The 24,969-nt window shown below is 42.2% G+C and overlaps 1 protein-coding gene across 2 annotated transcripts; it reads right to left on the bottom strand.

The window, feature by feature from the left end:
* Window positions 1–138: 138 nt before the first annotated feature.
* LOC121444966 (non-POU domain-containing octamer-binding protein-like) lies at window positions 139–21,585 on the bottom strand. Of its 2 annotated transcripts, XM_041646932.1 has the most exons (12): window positions 21,489–21,585; window positions 20,725–20,780; window positions 10,036–10,198; window positions 8,146–8,339; window positions 6,767–7,068; window positions 5,593–5,688; window positions 5,125–5,321; window positions 4,258–4,342; window positions 3,658–3,760; window positions 3,148–3,187; window positions 2,341–2,450; window positions 139–1,197 (listed from the first exon to the last, which is right to left on the bottom strand). In XM_041646932.1, the coding sequence occupies exons 3-12, from the start codon at window positions 10,187–10,189 to the stop codon at window positions 1,063–1,065; spliced, it is 1,416 nt and encodes a 471-aa protein (XP_041502866.1). In that variant the 5' UTR covers window positions 10,190–10,198; window positions 20,725–20,780; window positions 21,489–21,585; the 3' UTR covers window positions 139–1,062. The 2 variants fall into 2 exon arrangements, with proteins under 2 accessions (XP_041502866.1, XP_041502867.1); XM_041646933.1 differs by lacking the exon at window positions 20,725–20,780 and having other exon boundaries at window positions 21,489–21,560.
* Between the last annotated feature and the right edge of the window lie 3,384 nt (window positions 21,586–24,969).

The following is a 24,969-nucleotide window of genomic DNA, read 5'->3' as shown; positions in this document are numbered from 1 at the left end:
CATCTCACCCTCCCCTGCCCATGTTTGCCTAATGTTTAGTATTTCAAAAGGTGACAGAGATCACCATTATGCAGTCTACTGTATGCATCTCCCAAGACAGAATTTCTTCCCTTCCCCTTCAAAAAACAGCACAGAAAATTAAAAGGCTTCAGATGTATTTTAATAAGGTGATGCTGCATTACTGCTCCATTTCTCAGAAAAATTTCAAATTGAAGGTATCAGGAACAAATCAAACATAGTACACCAATAAAAAATGCACAGCGTAACTACCTAAGATAGGCAAGGCTAAGAGCTACTGTCAGACCTTCAACACACAGCAACCCTGTTCCCAAGATTGTACTAGGCCTATCAAGAAAAGCTGTGAACAGCAATATCAGACAGAAAAGGGCATTCATTCTTGAGCAGTCCTTACCCAAGAAAAACATGGAGGCAAGTTAATACAAGACTTTTTCTTTTTTTAAAGATATACTAAAATGAAAACCTCTAAGAGAAAATGTCTTCCTTAGGACATGAAGGGGTTATATATGAGATATAACAGAACCGTATGTATGTTGTAACCTCTGCGGACACTTGTCTGAATTCTCACCTCGGAGTGAATGGAGGAATTGGGCTAGGTCATTGGAGGATGTTTAGGTTTTGTGGTATATATGTGGCAGTGTCTCTGGGGTTGGGGGAATAAAGATGAAAAAGTAATTAAAACATGATGAATGAAGGAGGGAGGGATGGAAGAAGAAAGCAAGGAAGGAAAGAAGGAAACAGGAATGATCAAGATTAATGGAGCTCTCTGAGTTCACTTTGCTATGGTTCAAGGCCCTCAATAATCAACACATTTCAGGAATGCACCAGACAGACTTGAGAAAGCAATATACCACAGACTTTGATTTGTTAAATAACACTCCTCCCTTGCCCTCTGCCTCCAAGCATACTCCCTAGAGTATTACAGGCAGGGAAGACCTATCTATTGGGAAAAACCCCTAACACTTTTCCAGGGTAGAATTCTGGCTAGTCCAAAAAGAACCTTTCTTTTAAGGGTTGCGGGAAACTAGACACTGCAACTTTTATTTAGTATCGGCGGCGTTTATTTGGAGCAAATTCAGCTCCAGGAGCTGGACGGTTGAAAGCAGGAGGATTTCCACCAATTGCTCCAATTCCTTCCATTGTAGCAGCTTGGCCAAAACGTTCAGTTGTTGGTGGGGTCTTAAAAGAGAAAGAGAACAAACAATTTTAAATACAGTCTCTGTCCTCAGCTTCTCGCTCATTTATGGTCTTGCATTGTAAACCATTTCTACTTAACTAGTCAAGATTCCTGATTGCTAGGGGCAAGGTAACTAAGTCTGCTTAGAGTTCTCGTGGACCTGAAAGGAACAGAAGGCTGTACTTCTTTAGTTTTTTATCCATATTTTATATACAACTGAAATTTCTATTTGGATAGGTTCTATCCAAGTCCTTTTTCCAAACCAGGAAGAACAGGGTATCATTTCTCTAGAAACCTTAATTCTATCAAGTTTTGGCCATTTTGACAATTGAACAACTTTGACTTTATGAACCACAAGGCCCTTGAATGAACATTCATTATATGTCATTCATTATATCTAAGCTTTCTTGACTTGCCCCCTAAGAGCAACCTACCGGCCAGGCAATGTGGTGCATGCATTTGGAAGATAGAGGCAGGAGCATTTCTGTGAGTTTGATGCCAGCCTAGTCTACTTAGCAAGCTCCAGGGCAGCCAGAACTAGAGACCCTATCTCAAAAACTCCAAAATCAACAAAACAAAAAGCAATTTGTTTACTGAGGACAATGATTACAGACAGCCAGCCAGATAAAGGCCATTGTTTAAACTCCAATGTTAAAATAGCATATGGTATTGAATTTTCACAAGATTACAAATAAAATACCAAGGACACGGAATAGTGAGACAACTGTTGCCTAACATCTATCAATCAGATCCTAGGTTTAATTATCCTTACCATCCCCTAAACATCTTAAGGTTACATTTTATGTATACCAATAATCCTAAAAATCAGTACCTGTAACAAAAAACAAAGTAAACTCAGGTAGTAGATGCTGGGCAGATAGCTTAGTTGGGTAAAGTACCTGTCCTGCAAGCTTGAGAGTTCAAGTTTAATTTCCCAGCATCCAATGTTCAAGACCAGTCAACCTAGCCTAATGGCAAGTTTCAGTCACAGATGAACCCCGAGGAACAACACACAATTCACACTTACATGTACACACATGTGCACACACGCACACACACACACATTCATAAAAATTAGACTCCAGAGGTTGAGAAGCTCCTCCTATCACTATTTACAATTATTATGAAGCCCTGTAGTTTATTACCAATCCCAAAGTTCCATCTGGCATCATAGTGGCAGGTCCTGGAGGAGCTGGGGTCCCAGTTGGCACAGGAGCAGGGGGCATGGCACCTCTATTGTTTATGCCCATAGCACCTAAAGCAGAGTAGTATGATTAGTATAGGAGAAAGAGTTTCTTTCCCTACCAAGAAACAATTCAGTAGGATCTGTAGACAAGATATATCAACAGCCTCCCATTCCTAGCCCTAATGTTTCTGGAAATGTCAAGTTAAATGTGGACTAGGTAGGTAGAAGCTCCATAACTCAGAGATCAGGTTTTCTTTAAAAAAAAAAGAAAAAGAAAGAAAGAAAGAAAAGAAATTAGGCTCGTCAGATCTGAGTTTAAATTAAATGGGAAAAAAAAAGCCAGGCATGGCATCCCAGCACTTGGGAGGGAGAAGACAGGTTCCATGAGTTCAAGACCAGCCTGGTCTACACATTGACTTCTAGGACAGCCAACAGCCAGATGTACATACTAAGACCCTGTCTAGAGAGAGAAAAAAAGAGCCAGGCAGGATTGTGTGAGGCAGAGACAGGCAGATCATAGTAACTGGCCAGCCAACTTAGGGGGAAAAAGGTAGGCAGTTCTTTGGTTATTGGATACCTGCTGTTCTTTTCCTTCTTTCTTTTCTTCTGATGTTACCATGTTTATATTTTCCCATTTCACAGCACCTAGTCTGGTTGATGGGCTAATGGAGTGGCATCAAATGACCCATTATTGGCTTTATTTCCTGCTGTTCTTTTCTGTAACTATCCTTTTCACCCTAAAAGTCACCAAAGCTATTTAACTTACCTCCCATAGCCATTTGGCCCATCCGTATCTCTTGTTCTCTCTGAAAAACAATACATACTCACAGTCCAAGACAACAATAAGGAAGTAAACAGTGACGACATACTAATGCCCTCTTGCTATTTGTGCAGTGACTTCAGGTAACAAATTAGAATTTTCTATTAGGAATAAAAAGAGGCAACGGGAGAAGAAAGTACTAATTTCTTCTTGGGGCTGCAAACCATCTAACTACATGGATAGCAGTGAATTAGTCAAATTCGGCTACAGGGCTTGATTTACCTCTTATTGTCACTGGGCATGAACAGTGGTACTGGCTTTTTATCCTAAATTTGCAATAAAGCAAGAGCTCTTTTTCAAACCTTACCTCACCTCCCTATCAACATCTTTTTTCTCCTAAAAGGAATTTTATAGCATTGAAAAACTGGTCATAAGCTGGTATCCTAACAGATATTTTATGGTAGTTTTGTCTTATCACCACTGGCCTGGCATATCATGGGCACATGGGAGATATACCGCATCAGGGAAGGTTCCCTTGAATCCTTCCTGCTGTCGCCGCATCATTTCTTCCTGTTGCCGCCGCATTTCTTCCTCACGGCGCCTGCGTTCCTCCTCCTGCCTATAGAGCCACCAAGTTATTTTAATATAAAGGCATTCCAGAGCATGAGCAGACCACTTGGAACAGGAAGAAGGTTGAGGCAAAGAGACAACCTGCATAGCTTGCCAAGTACCAGGGCAACAACCAAAGAGATCCAGGGACAAGCACTCATCTCTTTCCCTTTACTGAAGCCCTAAGGCAATCCATAGAACCCAAATGCAGCTAAAATATCTACCCAAAGGGAGAACCTGAGAGGCAGCAGGAATATTTGCCAGTATTTACAATGTATCAAAGAGAATGGTGGGGAGAAGAAAAAAAAATTATTACTCTTGGAGAAAAAATGTTAAAGAAAAGAAGTTACAAGGCTGGAGAGACAGCTCAGTGGAGAAAGGTGCTTACTGATGACCAGTTTATCCCTAGGACTACACAGGTATAGGAGGAGGGAATTGCTTCTGAAAGTTGTCCTATGGCCTCCACACACCGTAACATGCGCCCAGGCCCCAAACAAACAAAAGTACCTGAGCTCTAGCTGCTTTCGTTTCTGAACCTCTTGGTTATGCAGCTCCTCCATTCTCCGAAGCTCTTCTTGACGCCTCATCAAATCTAGCAACAGATTGAGACTTTTGATTTTCTTTTCATATACAACAATTTCCCACAAATATCTAGAAAGCAAAGATGTTGACTAGGCACAAGCTATAGTCATTTTGGAAGAGGGAACCTCAATTGAGATTGGTTGGTGGACAAGCCTACGGTGCATTTTCTTGAATGATGTGGCATAGCCCAACTCATGGTGGGTAAACCAGGCATAGTGGTACATGCCTTTCATGCCAACACACAGGAGGCATAGGCGGTGGGTCTCTGAGTTCAAGGCCATCCTAGTCTACAGAACAAGTTCCAGGACAGCCAGGGCTTCAGAGAAACCATTCCTCAAACAAGCAAACAAAATCCCCAAAACAAAAAGAAAGCAGGGTGGACAAGCCATGAGGAGCAACCTAATAAAATTCTCCATCAGTTCCTTTCTGCAAGTCTCTGCCCTAGCTTCCCTCAATGATAGACTGTTATCTGTAATTCTAAGACAAAATAAACCTTTTCCCTCCTCAAATTGCTTTTGACCACGGTGTTTCATCACAGCACTAGAAACCTTAACTAAGACAGTATATAATCCCAGAATCACTATCCAAATGAACTCAAACCTTACTATTTGCTTCTTCATAGAATCTATCTAATATTCAATATTCCAAACCCACCCCCATCAAAATCAACTAAGTTATTTCAGGGAACAAAAGCAGAAATTTGTTTTATTCTATCGAAGGACAAAGAAATTATTGAACAAAAAATGACATTTGATATTTATTGTACTTTTACAACCATGGGCCTATACTCACCCTGCCTCATTAGCATAACCTGGTGCTCATGGCGTGCTGCCTCCATCTCCATCTCCAGCTTCTCACGAGCCTCCTTGATGTTGCGGTCCACTTGATCCTGCTGTTGCTTCTCCATCTCAATGAGTGCCTTCCAGCGCATGGCATACTCATATTCAAAGGACCCTGGCTGTGCAAATCTGGGTGGCTGTTCTCGCTCCCTATAGACAATAAATATTATATATGTACTTAGTCCAGAACTTCTTAGAATCATTCTTTTCTAAGAGCCAAGCGAACACACACATCTATGTATAAATACAAAGATATGCACAATGTACACACAGACATGACTCTTAAACATCCCTTTAAATTTCAAGAACGGGAAAATAACTAGGGGATGGAAGTGTAGTCAAACAGGTTATGGTCCTGTGTTCAACCGCCAACACCACACATATAAACACACACCCCACCACCACCATCTGGACCACATACTTGTGAAATTGCTGGTTTTTTATAACCAGCTTCTCTGGAAGTCCCTCCTCATCATCTAACTGGTCCATAGGTTCCACAGTCACAGGCCGAGGAAATCTGGGTAAAGGAAGGAGTTAGTGTAAATGAAGCCATACCCCAAGAAGCATGTTCCCTATGCTTGACACTGGCATGATGAACTAATTAGGGATCAGAACTTCAGAACTGGACAACTACAACATTTTTGCCAGGAATGGGAATTTGGCAACGATTCAAACTGTAAGCTGGGTTGGTCTCAAGTTAATGGAGTTAACTCCTCTTTTTTAGTCTCTCAAGTGCTGAGATTATAGATGTGAATTCCCACATCTAAACATATTTCTGACAAGATTTTTATACTCCAAATAACCAAGTCCTTCTTACTGGCATTAAGGATAATTTGGAGTTAACAGCCCAGGTTTCAGATCTCTCAAAAAAGTAAGTCAGTATGTTGAAAGAGTACTTATCTAATATTTGGTAACTCTAGAAAATGAAGGAGAGAAAATGATGAGACATTACATTTCCAGAATTCTAAAATGGGAAAATGTGCTATGATTATTCCACATGTATGTTTTTTTCCTGTATTTATGTTGATGTACCACATACACCTGGTTCCTGCTGAGGTTGGCATCAGATCCTGAAGTTACAGATGGCTTTTCTGTTTGTTTTTGTTCTGTTTAACAGCTCAGGAACTCGCTTTGTAGACCAGGATGGCCTCAAACTTAAGAAATCTACCTGCCTCTGGAATGCTGGGATTAAAGACATGTGCCACCTGCCCAGTGTTACAGTTGATTCTGAGTCAACAGGTGGGTGCTGGGAATCAAGCTCAGGTCCTCTGCAAGAGCAGACAATGCTCTTAACCACAGAGGCATCTCTCCATCTTGACAGTTCAATGGATAAAGGCACTTGTTCATGCAAACTAGGCAACCTGAGCTTGGTCCTGAAGCCCATGAAAACTGGCTTCCCAAGTGTGCACTATGGCATTTACATGCACATATATACGTAACTATTTAAGATTACACTGAAAATCGTTATTAGAAAAGCTGAGTTAATGTTAAGTCTTTAAATAAATAAAAATAGGAACAGGATTACAAGACGTTAATGCTCCATACCAAAGAAAGATTAAGGAATCCAAAAAACATTGTCTGAAAACTCCACTTACGTGGTTAGCAAGAAGGAGCCTTCACTGCATCTGTCCAGAGCTTTCCGAGCAGCTGGCTTCCCTGAGAACTCAACAATGCCTTTCCCTGAGGGCCTTCCTCGGTCATCCACAATGACCACAGCCCTCTCCACCTGGCCAAACACAGAAAAGGCTTCTTCCAGCAGTTCGTTGGACACATACTGAGGAAGGTTGCGGACTGTAAGGGATGCACTATGACAGGCAAAGCGCACACGTAGCTGCTTTCCACGGAGTGGCATATTATCCAACTCCACTTTGGCAATTTCCGCTAGGGTTCGTGTTTCCTGGGAAAAACAAGAAAATTAGAATTTAACAGAGATGAAATGGTGGGTATGGTGGCACATGCCTTTAATTCTGGCCCTCAGGAGGTAGAGGTAGGCAGCTGGTCTAGACTACATATTGAGTTCTAGATGAGGGTCACAGATGCATACTTAACAATTCAGAATATTTTAATTTACACTATTATACCAGAATTACTTCTGTTCTAATAACTACTTTATGCGTATGAATGTTTTAACTGTATATAGATTTATGCACAATGTGTGTACTTGGTGCCTTTGGTGGTCATTAGAGGGCATCAGATTGCCTGACCAAGAAGCTTATTTAGGTCAGGTAGTGGTAGCACACACTTTTAATCCTATCACTCAGGAGGCAGAGGCAGGCGGATGTCTGCAAGACCTAGTACCAGAACAGCCAGAAGATACATAGTCAAGTCCTTGTCTTGAAAAAAACAAAACAAAAGCTTCTTTCTTATATACTACTCCTAAATCAAATGAGATTTTTGTTTTTTGAGACAGCATTTTCTCTGTCATGGACCTCACTGCACATCACATTGGCCTCGAACTCAGAGATCCTCCTGCCTTTGCCCCCTGAGTGCAGGAATTAAAGGCATGCACCACCACTGACTACCCGGGTTAACTCAAACCAGATTTAAACATAAAATCTGCATAAAACATTGGCAGAACTGAGAGCACCACTGAGCAGTAGCACACTTATCCAATATCAGAGTCTGCATTTGATTCTCAACTGTCTCCCTCAGAAAGAAAATGCATATTCACTTGACTAATAGTATTAAAAGATTTTGAACCCCTCAGGGTTTTTAAGAGTAAGACAATACATGTCTTACAAGGATTTTGTGAATAATATAAACAAACTTCATTTTCACTTAACCCAAGCATGGTGGTGCAAGCACGTGTGTCATCCAGCACTTGGGAAGTAGACATAGGAACCCTGTGAGTTCAAGGAAACCCTGGGGTTACATAATGAGATCTGCAACCAAAAATAACCCCCATACTTTAGTCTTTGTGTACAAGGCAAATAAACCTACATTGGCCTTTAAGCCTAAGGGAAAATAATCTTACCAAGCGAATAAAGCCAAAGCCTTTATCCTTATGAATGAAAACCTCGCCTGCTTTCCCATATTTCTCAAAAAGTTTCCTCATTTCCTCCTCAGTGATGTCAGGAGGAAGATTGCCCACAAAGAGACGGCTTCGTTGGGTGAAAGTCTTCTCTCCTGGTTTCCTAAAGTTCTTCAGGTCAATGGTTAAACCTTCATCTGGAAGACAGTCAATCAAAAGATTAGGAAAAGAATTAGTCATATCGTCAGCATTGCTTTTGTGATGAAGACAAACACCTCTTGCAAATGCATCCTATCCAATCCATCAGTAAATGGCATTTTAGCACGTGAAAGCAGCAGCAGTTGTGATACATGCCTTCGATCCCAGCACTCAGGAGGCAGATTTCTGAGAGTTTGAGGCCTAGCCTGGTATACAGAGCGAATTCCAGGACAGGAAGGGCTGTTAACACAGAAAAACCCTGTCTCAAAAAAAAACCAAACCAAAACAAACAACAGAAGTGTATTTATGTCTGCCTGGATGAGTTTATATGCAGATCCCTGGAACTCAAGTTAGTTACAGGTGGTTGTGACCCACCTGATGAGTACCCAGAATGGAACCTGGATCTTTTCTAAGAGTAGTACAGGCTCAGCTCTTAATTAACTACTGAGCCACCTCTTCAGCCTCTACTTCTATTGCCTTTCAAAAAATTACTTTATGTGTGTGTGACTATGTTCCATGTGTGTATGGGCCCCCATGAAGTCAGAAAAGGATGCTGGATTTCCTGGGAGTTACAGTTGGTACTAAGATACCTTATGCAGGTGCCAGGAACCTAACTCAAGGCCTCTGAAAGAGCAAAATTAATCATTTCTCTAGTCACCCCCATACTATTGGGTCTCTCTCTCTCTCTCTCTCTCTTGGTTTTTCGAGACAGGGTTTCTCTGTGGCTTTGGAGCCTGTCCTGGAACTAGATCTGTAGACCAGGCTGGTATCGAACTCACAGAGATCCGCCTGCCTCTGCCTCCCGAGTGCTGGGATTAAAGGCATGTGCCACCATTGCCCGGCTTGGGTTTCTATTCTTTTCTTTTCTTTTGGTTTTTTTTCAGACAGTTTCTCTGTAGCTTTGGAGCCTGTCCTGAAACTAGCTCTTATAGACCAGGCTGGCCTTGAACTCACAGAGATCCACCTGCCTCTGCCTCCCGAGTGCTGGGATTAAAGGCATGCGCCAACACCGCCTTCCAGAGGACACAGGTTTGATTCCCAGCAAAGTGGCAGCTGACAACCACCTTAAAAAAAAAAAACTCGGAAGATCCAATGCTCTCTTTTGACCTCCATGAGCACTAGATACAAATAACAAAACATTCATACACATAAATTAAATCTTATTTTAAAAACAAAAACAGGAAGCTGGAGAGATGGCTCAGTGCTTAAGAGAAGCCAGTTTCAATTCCCAGCACCCATATGGCAGCTCACAACTTGTTGTAACTCCAGTTTCAGGGGATCGGACACCCTCACACAACATCAATACACATAAAATAGAAATAATTTTTAAAATGTTGTTTAAAAAACATACACAGAACAAAATAGAACAGGACACATTCCCATATCCCGGAGGGATGCAGAGGCAAATTCTAAGCCAGCAGTCAAGGGCTGCATGATGAGACCCTACCTGGGAAAAAAAAGCCAGGCAGTGGTGGTGACTGCCTTAATCCCGGGACTCAGGAAGGCAGAGGCCAGCCTGGTCTACAGAGTTAGTTCCAGGACTGCCAGAGCTGTTAGAGAAAGTATGTCTTGATAAAATCGGGAAAAAAGTAAAAAGTATGCCACTAAAGCCCTATTCACCTAATATCCTAAAAACCATGATGAAACTGTTTTTGATGGAACCTATTTATGTTCCATCACTCACAATTTACTTACTCTGGCTGCTGGCCTGCTGTCCATTTGCAGGTATTGGTGGGGGTGGTTGCTGCTGCTGCTGCTGCTGCTGATGGTGCTGCTGGTGGTGATGTTGATGGTGCTTCCTTGGAGTATGGTTCTGCTTCTCCAAGTTAAAGGTTTTATTGCTCTGCATGTTTGCACCCTACAGAAAAAAGTGGAATGTCAAATATCCAGCATTTAGGATTTAGTCAGTTACTGACAATTTACATTTCATTAAAATTTATCTTGGTATTCCATCATTTGTGTTTTACAACTGGTTTCTCTGAATAACAAGGCACAATTTAAGACAGCCTAAAATATTTAAGACTGTATTTTAGCTGGGCAGTGGTGGAGCATGCCTTTAATCCCAGCACTTGGGAGGCAAAGACAGGCAGAACTGAGTTCAAGACCAGCCTAGGCTACAAGAGCTAGAGCTAGTTCCAGGACAGAACTCTGAGTTCAAGGCCAGACTAGGCTACAAGAGCTAGTTCCAGGACAAGCTCCAAAGCTATAGAGAAACTCTGTCTCAAAAAAACAAAAAAGACTATATTTTAAACTAAAACAAACAAACAAACAAACAAACAAAAAAAACCCTTTCCTCCAAACCAGCCCTATTGTGTATGAAAGCACATTTTAAGAACATTCCTCCCAAGGTCTGTGAGGCAGAGGCAGAGAGATCGCTGAGTTCAAGTGTAGACTGGTCTACAGTGCAAGTTCCAGGACAGCCAGGGCTACACAGAGAAACTAAAGCTTGAAAAACTAAAAACAACAAAACAAAACCAAAGGGTCAGGCCTGATGGAGCTCACCTTTAATCCTAGCACTCAGGAAGCAGACAGAGGCAGATCTCTGAGTGTGAGGTCAACCTGGTCTACATAGTTAAGTTTCAGACTAGCCAAATGCTGCCCAATGAGATCATGCCTCAAAACAAAGGAGAACAAAAAACCACAGAGGGCCGGACATGGGGTGTGGCACTGGTATATGCCATTACTCCCAACACTTTCTAAATTTTTTCCAATCTATTTATTTAAAATACATCTAGTACTGGGTGGTGGTGGCTTTAATTGTAGACTTGAGAGACAGAAGAAGGTGGAGTTCTGTGAGCTCGAGGCTAGCCTGGTCTACAGAGTAAGTACAAGGACAGTCAGGGTTACACCAAAAAACCCTATCTCAAAAATACATAAATAAATAAAAAGATGCATCTAACTCCAGCTCCATATAATTAAATGCTATCTTCTGGCCTCCATGGGCACCTGCCCGCACTCAAACATACGCAAACAAAACAATCTTTACAAGTTTTTTTTTTTTTTTTTGGTTTTTTCGAGACAGGGTTTCTCTGTGGTTTTGGAGCCTGTCCTGGAACTAGCTCTTGTAGACCAGGCTGGTCTCGAACTCACAGAGATCCGCCTGCCTCTGCCTCCCGAGTGCTGGGATTAAAGGCGTGCGCCACCACCGCCGGCTCTTTACAAGTTTTAAATTAAAAAAAAAAAAAAAGCACCCACTCAGTGTGCACCTGTTGTAGTGGCACATGCCTTTTATCCTAGTACCTGGGAGGCTGAGACAACCAGGGTTACAGAGTAAGTAAGCAGCGGTCTCCAAAAAACAAACCACAGCCTGAGATGAAGAGGCTGTCTCAAAAAAAAAAAAAATCACAAAAGATACAAAGTAAACAAAACTACCATAAAAAGTTCAGAAGTCTTGATCACCGCTATCACCTAAAGCAAAGTTCACTGTAGATACTTCCAAATTAAGTGAGGGAAGTATGGACTGCAGGGTTAAAGACTTAGGTTTGAATTATAGTCCTAATACTATGCACTCACTACAATGAAATCTGCCTCATTTCTTATAATGCTGTTATAAACAGGCATCCAAAAATACCTGCTCCTTGATATGGCTATAAGGATTAGAAAATAACTCGCTACTGGCATATACTAAGCACTCACTAGTTTTTTTTTTTTGTTTTTGTTTTTTTTTTTCGAGACAGAGTTTCTCTGTAGCTTTGGAGTCTGTCCTGGAACTAGCTCTTGTAGACCAGGCTGGTCTCGAACTCACAGAAATCGGCCTGCCTCTGCCTCCCGAGTGCTGGGATTAAAGGCGTGCGCCACCATCGCCCGGCTTGGGTTTCTATTCTTTTCTTTTTCTTTTGGTTTTTTGAGACAGTTTCTCTGTAGCTTTGGAGCCTGTCCTGAAACTAGCTCTTGTAGACCAGGCTGGCCTTGAACTCACAGAGATCCGCCTGCCTCTGCCTCCCGTAAAGGCGTGAGCCACCACCTCCCGGCTAGTTTTTTTTTTTTTAAGATTTATTTACGTGGCCAGTGTGGGGGTAGGCACCTTTAGTGCCAGCATTCGGAGGCAGGCAGATTTCTACAAAACAAGTTCCAGGAGACCTGGGGCTGTTACACAGAGAAACATTGTATTGCAAGAAACAAAACCTTACCCCTCTCTGAGGAGCAGATAGGGTAAGGGGAAGGTGGGGGAGGGGGAACGGGAGGAAAGGAAGAAGGGGGTTACTGGGATTGGCACGTAAAAAATAAATTTAAAAAGACATTTAAGTGCATGGGTGTTTTATCTGCATGTCGATGTACCAAGTGTATTATGCGCCTTATGTCCTCTGATGCTAGAAGATGGCTCTGGTACTGGAGTTACTGTTATAAGCTGCTATCTGGATGCCGGAAATCAAGCCCAGGTACTCTAGAATAGCAACAAGTACTCTTAATGGCTGAGCCATCTTTCCAGACTCTATAGTAATTCTTAATCACGATAGTAAGATATAAGGTTTGAGAACAGGTTGTGACTGAGCCTAAGAGTGAACTCAATTTGTAGCAAAGCAAAAGAAAAGCAAATACAAAAAGACAAAAATGTTCCCTTCTGTCATTTGAAAACTAAGAAAAGACAAGAGTCAGCCTTACAGTAAGGGCTCTTGTCTCTAAACCTGATAATCCGAGTTCAATCCCTGGGCTCCACATAGTAGGAGAGAACCGCGAACTTATGAATTCCTGCAATTTGTTCTTTGATTACACATACACACAAATAAATGTAATAAAGACTAAATCTCTGTATGTAGCCAAGGCTGGTCTTGAACTCTGATCCTCCTACTTTCAGTTCTCAATGGCCTGTTTTATAAGCATGTCCAACCATGTCTAGCTAAAAAGCTGACAGTCTTTAAAAAACGGAGGATCATCATCCTCATCCAAAAACTCATGACTCATGCAGTGAATGAAGATTCCCCAGTCAGAATTCAGTTGAAGCAAAGTTGTCAATAAAAGGAGCAGAAAGGCCAGGTGGTGGTGGCGCAAGCCTTTAATTCCTTGGGAGGCAGAGGCAGGCAGGTCTGAGTTCAAGGCTAATCTGGTCTACAGAGTGAGTTCCAGGACAGGCTCCAAAGCTACAGAAACTCTGCTCCAAAAGCTAAAGAGAAACCCTGTTTCAAAAAACCAGAAAAAAAAAATAATAAAAGTGCAGAAGGTTTTTCCACATATTGTTAACACAGGATGCCTTTAATAAAAATTATGTCCCAAATTGTGATAAATTTTTGACCAACTGTTGGTTTTAGTTAAGTACATACAAAAGTTTTTCTCTTCTTTATTTTATATCTGAAGGCTATTTCAGAAGGCAGAAAGTGTGTCAGAGTCAGATCAGTGGGTAAAGGCACTTGTTAAAAAGCCAGTCCTGAGTTTGATCCCAGAAACCACATGATGGAAGGGGGAACCAACCCCATGAAGTGGTTCCATGATTCTCTACATGCATATCATGGTATACGCAAACCTATACTTAATATTTTTTTTTTAATTTTAAAACAGCACACAAAACAAGAGCCATCAGGATGTTCATACCTTTTCAATTCAGGAATAAGAATCATACTCCTAGACTTAACCTAAAAAAAAAATTTAAATGCCAGAAAACTAAAAGCCCAAACAAAAACTCCAATTGAGGCAGTACACCAGAAGGTGGAAGCGAAAGATGATGTTTCAGGCCAACACAGGGTCTAAAACCTTAACTCAAAAACCAAACAGCAGGGGACTGGAGAGCTGGAAAGACAGGCCAGCAGTTATGAGCTCTCTCGCAGAGGACATGAGTTCAGTTCCTAACATCAATGTCAGGTGACTTCACGACTGGGTCTCTCTCTCTCTCTCTCTCTCTCTCTCTCTCTCTGTGTGTGTGTGTGTGTGTGTGTGTGTGTGTGTGTGTGTGTGTGTGTGTATTTGAAGAGAGAAACAGTGTGGAGCTGGGTGGGTAGATCTAGGAGTTGGGAGAGGGGAAAGTATGATCAAACTATACTGGATGAAATTTTCTTTCTTTTTTTTGGTTTTTCGAGACAGGGTTTCTTTGTGGTTTTGGAGCCTGTCCTGGAACTAGCTCTTATAGACCAGGCTGGCCTCGAACTCAAAAAGATCCGCCTGCCTCTGCCTCCCGAGTGCTGGGATTAAAGGCGTGCGCCACCACCGCCCGGCCCTGTGTATCTTTTTTAAAATAGAAAATTTCATCCAGCCAGGCTGTGGTGGCGCACGCCTTTAATCCCAGCACTCGGGAGGCAGAGGCAAGTGGATCTCTGTGAGTTCGAGGCCAGCCTGGTCTAGAAGAGCTAGTTCCAGGACAGGAAGCAAAAAGCTACGGAGAAACCCTGTCTCAAAAAATCCAAAAAAAAAAAAAAAAGATACGAAGGCAAACACCCCCCCACACACACACAAAGGCACAAAATAATTAAGTATTTTTTTAAAGTACAAAACAGCCAAAAAAATGAAAATATTCACTATGATGGCCTTTATGGAGATGAACAATAAAAATGACTGAATTACCAAAGATTAAAGGAATAGGTCATGCTAAATTTTTGAAACAACTCTGAAGGGAATCACATGGCACTGAAAATTATGAGGGTTATATTGTCTGTGTGTGAGAGGGAGAGAAAAAACTTTGTTCAAGAGATAAGTGAACAATATACAGACCAAAAAACACGTATCTGTACTACTGATAATCTTTCATTTCACCAATTCATTTAACAAATATTGGATGCCTACTATTTGCTAGGTGATATTCTAGATGGACATATCACATTTTGGCTTTCAGAGCCTACTTTTCTGTGAAAGCAAAAATAGACATAATAAATTACACAGGACTTAAGAGGTTAGTGCCAATTAAATACAAAAACTGGGAGAGATGAGACAAATGGGCTATTTGGGTGCCAATGTGATTTTGAATTGCCTGACTGAAAAGCTGACATTTCGGAATAGACATGAATTGTCAACATTTCTTCTCCGTCTGTGTCTTTTTCGTTTTCAAGACAGGATTCTCTGTATAGCACTGGCTGTCCTGGAACTTGCTCTGTCTCCCACAGGGATTAAAGGTGTGTGCCACCATACCTCGCTGCAATGTTACAAAGCCCCAGTTAATAAGGCCCTCACTAACACTCTGTGCTGCACCCCTAGGACCCTACAGCTAAAGGAGAACTGACTCCCACAGTCCTTTGACCTCACTTACACACACACACTGAACTTAAAAATGGTCCTTGAGACAAAATTTCTCTATGTACTCCTGGCTACACTGTAGCTTACTGTGCAGACCAGGCTAGCCTTGAACCCAAAGACTCACCTGCCTCCCAGAGTGCTGAGATTAAGGCATGTACCTCTATGCTACGATGGGACAAAACCCACACCTGGTATGTGAATCAAAAAAAGTAAATAAAGGGCTGGAGAGATGGCTCAGTGGTTAAGAGCAATGCCTGCTCTTCCAAAGGTCCTGAGTTCAATTCCCAGCAACCACATGGTGGCTCACAACCATCTGTAATGAGATCTGGTGCCCTCTTCTGGCCTGCAGACATACACACAGACAGAATATTGTATACATAACAAATAAATACTTAAAAAAAGTAAATAAAATAAATAAAACCTAAAACAACCAAACAACAAACCCAAAACAGCTACGGTGTGCCTATAATTTCAGCACTCTGAGAGCCTGAGGCAGGAAATGAGTTTGGGGGCAACCAGGGCTATACAGACCAGGAGGGAAGGAGAAAAAGGAAAAAAAAAAAGAAACAAGCAAGCCTGGTCCCAACACCCATACTGAACAATTCACAAATGCCTGTAACTCCTGCACTAGGAAATCAGACACCTAAGGCCCTCTTGAACACCATATGCACATACCCACATACAGATATACATCAAAAACAATAAATTATTATCATTATAGTACACCCTTTGTTATGGCTATTCTTGGTTGTCAACTTGACTATATATGGAATTAATTAAAAACTAAGAGGCTAGGTACTCCTGTGAGGGATTTTTCTAAATGAAGTCACCCGAAATGTGAAGATCCACCTTATGGGCCACACCTTCTGTTGGCAGCAAAAATAAAGGACATGGAAAAAAGAAGCTTGCTTTCTTTGCCTGCTTGCCCTCAATCTCAATGACAAGTCCATGCCTTCACGGGCACTTTAAGATTCCAGTGCATACTTTAGACCAACTGAGACATCCAGCCTCATGGACAGAACTGAGTTCTTGAACTTTCCATTAGTAAACAGCCATTGTTGGATTAGCTGGACCACAGCCAACCAGTCACTCCAATGAACCCCCTTTATATCTATCTATAAACAAATACAGATAGATCTATCAGTTCTAGAGAATCCTAACACACCCTTCTAGTCATTAACATAGATTTTTTAAAAAAATAATTTTATTTTCATTATGTGTATGCAAGTACAATGTCTGATGAGGACATGACAGCCCCTGGAGCTGGACTTTTCAGGGAGCTGTGAAGCCTCCTGAGATGGTTGTTGGGAACTAAACTCAGGTCCTCTGCAAGAGCAATGGATATTCTTAACAGCTGAGCCATCTCTCCAGCCCCATCTGTGTCTATCTGAAGTTGCACATTAAGGCAAACAGTTTGTAGGAGGCTAAAGACATAGTTTAGAGGTTAAGAACACAGGTCTACACAGAAAAACCCTGTCTCAAAAAATAAACCAAAACCAAGTATTTGTTGTTCTTGAAGAGGACCCACAGTACTTCACAACCATCTACAGTGTAACTCAGTTCTTCTGACCTTCATGGACACACAAGGTGTAGACATACACACTGATGAAACACCCACATGAAATAAAAAATAAATAAATCTAATTTAAAATATGCCAGTCAGAGGGGGTAGAATTCACCTTTAATTTCAGCACTGGGTAGTCAGAGACAAGTGAATCTCTGTGAGGTCTACAGAGCTAATTCCAGGACATCCAGCTACACAACCAAACCATTTCCAAAAGCAAACAAAACAAAAAGAAAACACCAGAAAAAAACAGTTTGTAACCTTTCTTATGATATACAATAATCCATTATGTAATTAAATCGTTAACATGGCTGGACATGATGGGGCACACTTTTAATTCCATCATTAAGAAGGCAGAGGCAAGCCGGGCGGTGGTGGCGCGTGTCTTTAATCCCAGCACTCGGGAGGCAGAGGCAGGCAGATCTCTGTGAGTTCGAGGCCAGCCTGCTCTACAAGAGCTAGTTCCAGGACAGGCTCCAAAGCTACAGAGAAACCCTGTCTCGAAAAACCAAAAAAAAAAAAAAAAAAAAAAAAAAAAAAGTAGGCAGAGGCGGATCTCTGGTCTACATAAGTTCCAGGGTTGCCAGAGCTACATAGAGAAATCTTGTCTTCTCCCTGCCACCTCTCCAAATATAAAGCCTAACTGAATGGACAACATCCACCTGTCAAGGTTGTTTCTACTATTTACGATTAGAATCAATGCACAGATGTCTCTATGCACATGTGCATTTAAATATTTCTTTCACCTCTTCCTTTTCATCTCCTTTTATTTACTTTTCCTGAGACATTACTGTTTTAGTTTAAACACCAATGTACCATTTGATGTTTAGCTTTCCCTCATTTTAGTAATGTCAACTAATTTTAATGAATCCTGGATACACAATTTATTAAACTTCCGTAATTTAGGTGCTTTCAGTTTTTTTTCTATTACAGCACTGTAGTGCTTTTTTAGTTTTGTTTACTTATTAGGAAACAATCTTAGCTTTGTGACTCTTGCTAATGTAGTTTTCCTGAAAAGCTATAATTCTAAATTTTATTAACAGGTATAGTGATTTAATGGCAAATAAAACATCATATTTTTTTCAAAAATGCTGTCCTGGAACTTCCTCTGTAGATCAGACTGATCTGACCTCAAACTCACAGACATCCACCTGTCTCTGCCTCTCCCAGTGCTGGTATTAAAGGCGTGCACCTCCAAGCAATGATTTAAAAATAAACTGGGTACTGGGTAAAGCGATTTTGTTCTATAATCCTAGCCTTTGCTGTTTGAGGTCAGCCTGGGCTATGGCATAAACCTGTCTCAAAAAGAAAAACAAGATGCAAGATGTGATGGTGCATGCCTGTGATTCCACCTTTGTGTAGGCTGAGATAAAATAGTTTCAAAAAAGCCTTGGCTATGTGTCAACATCTCCCCATCCTCTAAAAAAAAGACAAAGAAATGAAATCCCACCCCAGAAACAGTTGAAGATGGGGAAAGAAAGGTATTAGAATCCAATCTTTTTTCTATTTTAAGTGCAGGTATTAAATGTTCCCCTTCCTCTACTTCCAAAGCAGTCAGTGGCAGATTTTTTTAATCAACTTCACAGCCATTTGTCCCACTAAATCTTACCTTTTCTCAGCTCGGAATCCAGGAAACATTTTTTCCTCCAGCCTTTAATTAGAGTGACACTCTAAAGGCCGAGATAGGATGATTCCCAGCTTTCCTGCCCGCATGGGCTACACAGTTCCTGGACAACCTGGGCTATATTAGTGAGGCCCTGTCTCCAAAAACAAACCAAAAACTGGGCATTCTAGGCCACTCCTTTAGTCCCAGCACTGAGGAGGCAGAAGCTGGTGGATTTGAGTTCCAGACCTGAGTTTTCCAGGTCAGCTATACCTACACAGTGTAATTCTGTCTTTAAAAAAAAGTAAAAATATTCTAAACCATTTATTTCAAAGGAGGTTGTATTTTGGCTTTGGAAAGTATATTCTGGAAAAATAAGTTTATTGTGGGGCTGACGGAGATGGGAGAGAATAAAGAGGATGAAGGGGAAGAGTAGCCATCTTTATGCATCATAAACATGTATGAAATTGTCAAAGACAATTGTTTTTAAAAAGTACACTCTGCAAATTAAGGTAACGTATTTAGTGCTCATTAGAATCCAGGCAACAAGATGAATGAGAATGGGATGCTGCACACCTTCATTCCCAGGGCTCACTCAGGAGGCATCTTAGCCCACTCCTTTAGTCCCAGCACTGAGGAGACAGAAGTAGATGGATCTCTGTGAGAGAGGCCAACCTTGTCTACATGGTGAGTTCTAGGCTAGGCCATTTAGAAATTGAGACCCTGTTTCAAAAAAAAAAAAAATCCAGGCAATGTTCTACACGTACATTATTTTATTAGTGCCCCAGCTGTTATTATTTTGAATGAAAACAGAACCTAAAAAATACTTTACTCACACAAGGCCACACCAGTGTAAGGAATGAAACCCAGATCTGTTGACCTCTAAAAACTCAAAACACAGCAAAGCCTTAACTTCAATTTAAACTCCAACAAACTCACTGGCTACATCACCTAACTTGTGCAACCTGTTAGGATGGCGATAATGGGGGTGAACAGCAGTTAGTGACCTTAAAGGAGTGGTTAACTTTAAGGCCTAAGTGAAATACCACTACACAGCATTTAGCTGTCATTCTGGAAGACAAAGCACTTGTTCCTGCAGGAAACTACCATTTCTAGTTCCACTTACGGAACAGGAATGTTAAACAAATGTCATCTCAGGAGGCAGAGGCACTCTGTAGACCAGAGATTGGCCTGCTTCTGCCATCACACCTGGCCATGAATGACTTCTAATAACCAAACTGCCCACCTTTATGTTTTGAATAAAGATCCCCACAATCTGTCCCTTTCTTGTAATCTTTTCCCAAAGTTTGCATTTGCCAATGAAGGTAAGGTAGTACTGTCTAAAGCACCTGAGCTACCACGGTATACACAGTTGAGTACCAGGAGCTCAAGACATACTTCCTAACACCAACTGCAACAATGTAATTTCACTAGATACACAGAAACAAACTTACGAACTCCTAACTATTGGCCTTCAGAAAGAGATCAGCAGCAAGGATTTCTGTCCACTTATGTGTCCTAAGATTACCCATGATGAAAAGGACTGTTCAGAGTGTATGTGTTGTTGATTAGAAAGACTGTGTGCTATACAACTTCACACGTGTTTAGGTACAGGACCACGTTAGTACAGGCATCTGAGAGCTACGTCAAAGATCAAGAATCCCTTAGTATTTAGAAGAGTCAAATCACTAAGTGGAAAACGCTGGAGAAATACAATGTGAATTCACCAGGCTGAAATGGCCGCCTGGTGGGCCACCGTGAAAGCTGTAAATTACAAACATGGCAAAGGCTGCTACTGAGTTTTTTTTTTTTTTTTAGGACTTTTCATTTAATAACAACGAAGTTGTACAAACATAAATTTAAGCACTATCCCCAACTAGAGCAGCCAGATTTTGGGGGGAAAAAAACCCACACAGCTCAGTTTCATTTTAATTTAAGATTTAAAAAATATTTCGCTTTAATAACATGAGAAGTCCACCGAAATTAATTTGTTGTCAAATTGAAGTCCGTATTCAACTGAGCATCCTACACTTTACCTGGTAACCCTAACTCCTACACCTACCTTGACTTCGATTTGAGCACAGCAAAGTGTCTGTCTCCCAATCCTAACCCCGACTTCTGTTAAAAACACAAAGAAAGGTGTCAGCTTACAGTAAGACTTCCACAAAGTGAAAAAGACTCGATAGTAAAGCCATAAATGTAAGTTTAACTTAGAAAAGCGATACCTACAAATGGCTAGGAAAAGCTTAAGCAGCAAGAGGTTTGGGAAAAAAGGCGCGCGAGCTCTAGAGCGCGAGGGTGGGGTGGAGGTGTTTCATGAACTTAGCTCCAAAATGCCAAGGGGGTCTGAACTAGCAAACTTCAAACTTAAAAGTTGTTTTCACAAAGAAACATAGCTCCAGGGGCCCCACTGGCCCTCTCGGAATTAATGGCCTCGCGGGGCTGAGGAGGAAGAGGAGCGTCCGACAAAGCAAAGCGCCACCATCTCCAACCACGACTTCAGGGCTTTCGCATAATAGACCCCACACCCTCCGGCCCAGGGCGGCTCAGAAGCCGGTCGCTAAGACTTGGGAATGAGTAGTACAAAAGAGCCGGGCAGGAAAGCAAGAAAAGCATGGGCTGAAGCACCCGCGCGTGGAGCGGCGAGTGTGCTGGACCCCACGGGTGGGCTGCGAAGGCCGTACGCGGAGGGGGAAAGGCCTCACGGGGCCTTCGAACCCACATCCTCTGTCCAAACTCAGCCTCGCCCTAGCCCCTTCCTTTGCGGATCGTTGCAGGAAACGCCACTGCCCTCCCAAACAAGCACCGAGCCGTCCCTAAACTCACCCTCTGCCCACAGTTCTTTGCTCAGAGTAACGGCGACGCTGCACAGCCTCCACCGTCCCGAGAAAAGAGCGCGCGACCGCCGGAAACGAGCCGACGGAGCTCGGTGCCTCCCAAGGGGGTCAATATTGGGTTCTCGATTGGCTATGTGAACTGCCAATCAAAGTTTATCTCCAGAGGAAGACTCATTTATCCGCCATTTCTTAGATTCTATTGGCTACCAACTGTCAAAGCCTTGGGTTCGTGTGAACGACAGATGGGGGACAAAGAGCGAGGCTTTGTACCTTCTGCGCATGCACTAAAGGCACAGCGTGAGAGACGGAAAAGGAAGGGGGATGGGAGGTAGCCTTGGACAGTAGGAGGTCGGAAGGAAAGACTAACCGGCCCACGAAAGGACTGAAAGACCTAGTGGTGGGAGGAGGAAAGGAGAGAACTAGTGAGAGAGGAAAAGTGGAGAGAAAAGGGAGAAAATGCTCGTGTAGGCGTGCGCTGAGAGTTTATGCACTGCGCCTGTGCAAAAATCAAGAGTAACAATGTCATTGTATTCGGTGTGGCAGAGCTAGCCGTTTGCTACTGGGAAAAAAACAGCGCCCCGCCATATTTCTATTTTCACACTTCCTCAAAGCTTGCACCCTAACACTCTCCCATTTTAGTTTCCTTTCCCAGTGCTGAGTATATTTGGGAAGTGCAACTGAAACGGTATTGATTATAGAAAGGGGCAGGAGGCGAAGCGATTTTGACACTTTAATCTCTGTGCGATTACCCAGAAACTGTAGCCAGCACTATTTCCATGGTAACCAGAGAACCGGATGGGCCAGACATCACTAAGGTTCCCATCGCGGAGAGATTCAACAGGTTGGTCGGCGGTGCTGGAGCCAGTATGTTGGAGGTCTTCACATCAGACCTCCACTATATCCCATAGAAAGCCGACCCGGTAATAATAACCTTCGTTGTTCCCTAATGCCTAACTCACCCAGGCGGTTAACCAAGGATTACAAGCTTCAATTGATAGGCACCAGCAGTTAATTCCTACTAATTAATTCGTACTCTGGATGGCAGATTGTCCAAGCAGGTACTACCTACCTTACATGGGAACGATGATCCAGACCTGGGTTGTCTAACAAGACTTCTTCCAATGCTGGAAAGGTTCTGCAGCACCGTTCAATACGGTAGAGATTAGCCATATTCTATACCACCCCGCTGTGTGTGTGTGTGTGTCAACATATGGCTACTAGCTACTATATATTGGGTATATTTAGCCCAGTGGTTCCCAAACTCTGAGAGAAAAAATAACACATGTATTATGAAAAAAGAAAATGAATTCCTACTCGTGTGGGGGGAAAAAAGTCAAACAATGCTCCACAGTACAAAAAGAAGTCTCACCCTTTCTACTACTCTCCTATACCCACTACCCAATTCTGACAGCTGCCTTCTGTGTATGACTGTTCCAGTCAAAGGGAAATTAGTATGCCTTTAATACCTGCACTCAGGAAGCTGGGAAAGGAGGATCACCCAGGAAGTGACCCGGTCTACATAGTGAGGATCAGGCCATCCAGTGCAGAAGACAAGACTCTGTCTCGACACACAGTCACACAAAACTACATACACATGTATATGTATGTATAATTTAAAAGATGGATATACTTTTCTAAGCTGAGACTTTCTGTTTTTAAAAAAGATTTATTGGGGTCTGGAGAAATGGCTCAGCAGTTAAGAATACTGGCTACCCTTCCAGAGGACTAGAGTACCTATTCCAGCACGCATTGGTGGCTGCCAACTGTCTGTATCTGACGCCCTCTTCTGGCTTCTGTGGGCACTGCATGCATATAGTTGTTGCACAGCCATATACATAAAATGAGAGAAGTCATACGTAAAGTGAAAGAATAAACAACAAAAGGTTTATTTCTATTTTGTGTGTGTGTGTGTGTGTGTGTGTGTGTGTTTTGCCGGCATGTATGTAAGTTCGCCATCTCTATGCAGTGCCCAAGGAGGACAGAAGACAGTGGATCCCCTAGAACTGGAGTTACAGATAGTTGTGAGCCACCATGTAGGTCAAGGAACCCAACCCAGGTCCTCTAAAGAGCAGACAGTGCTCTTAACCTCTGAGCCATCCTTGAAGTGCCAGATTTTCCTTTTTTATTAGTTTATTGTTTTTAATTGATCTATACCTCCCCCCTCCTTCTTTCCTCCGAAGTGCCAATTTTCTAAACCACGATTTTTTTTTGTGTGTGTGGAAAAAACATAACACAGGGGCTGGAAAGATGGCTTCAGAGTGAAGAGCACTGACTGCTCTTGCAGATAACCTGGTTCCCTTCCGTGCACACACATGGCAGCTCACAACTATTTGTGACTCCAGTTCCAGGAGATCTAACATCTTTTCTGACTTCTTCGGGCTCCTGCACGCTTGTGATGAACAACATACATACACTCAGGCATAGCTCATCATGTAGGTGGGGTGGCCCACACCTTTGATCCCTGCACTTGGGAGGCAGTGCTGGGATCAAGGGTGTGATCCCATTTTCTGTGAGTTTGAGGCCAGCCTTGTCTACAGAGCAAGTTTAAAGATAGCCAGGGCTACACAAAGAAACCCTGTCTCATCAACAAACAAATAAAAAACTCAGGTGAAAACACACACAAACAAAACTTAATAAAAAAAACAGATATTTAAAAAATACTTTAACAGTGTTGCATGCCTTTAATCTTAGCACTCAGGAGGAAGAGGAAGAGGCAGGTAGAATTGTGAGTTCAGAACCAGCCTGGTCTACAGAGTGAGTTGCAGGACAGCCAGGGCTACACAGAGAAATCCAGGCTTAGAAACAAAATCAACGTTAGCAAAGCCAGGCATGCTAGTAGTGCTCACCTGTAATCTTAGCACTTCAGTGTGAGGCTAGATCAGGCTACAGAATGAAACTGGATTTCTTTGGTTTGTTTTTTTTTTTGTTTTGATTTTTTTTAAAAAAGCTGGGTTTGGTGGCTCATGTCTTTAATTTGAGTTTTTATTCAGGAGGCAGAGGCAGGAGGATCTCTGTGAGTTTGAGGCCAGTCTGGTCTACAGAGTCAATTCCAGGCCAGGCAGGGCTACATAGCAAGGCATTCTCAAAACAACAACAACAACAACAAAACAAAAAGTCAGGGCCAGTAAGATAACTTCGCAGGTAAAGGCACTCTACTATCCTGACAACTTGAGTTCAATCCCACGACCCACAAGGTGGAATGGGAGAACCAACTTCTTCACGTTGTCCTCTGACCTCCACACATGTGCTGTGGCATGTGCACACCCACATATATAAATACATATATACATCAAATACATAAATAATAGAAAAATTACTTATTGTATGTGGTCTATGCCACATGGAATTATAGGTAGTTGTAAGCTGCCCCATTTGGATGTTGGGAACCAAACTTGGGTCCTACAGGAGAACAGGAAATTCTCTTCACCATTGAGCCATCCTCTAGTCACAGAAAATTTCTTCAGAAAAGC

The sequence above is a fragment of the Microtus oregoni genome, unplaced genomic scaffold (assembly GCF_018167655.1).
Source record: "Microtus oregoni isolate MIOR12 unplaced genomic scaffold, Mior012 000150F_ref0000365, whole genome shotgun sequence".
NCBI lineage: Eukaryota > Metazoa > Chordata > Mammalia > Rodentia > Cricetidae > Microtus > Microtus oregoni.
The sequence above is the reverse complement of the archived record's forward strand: the minus strand, read 5'-3'. Positions and strand labels throughout refer to the sequence as shown.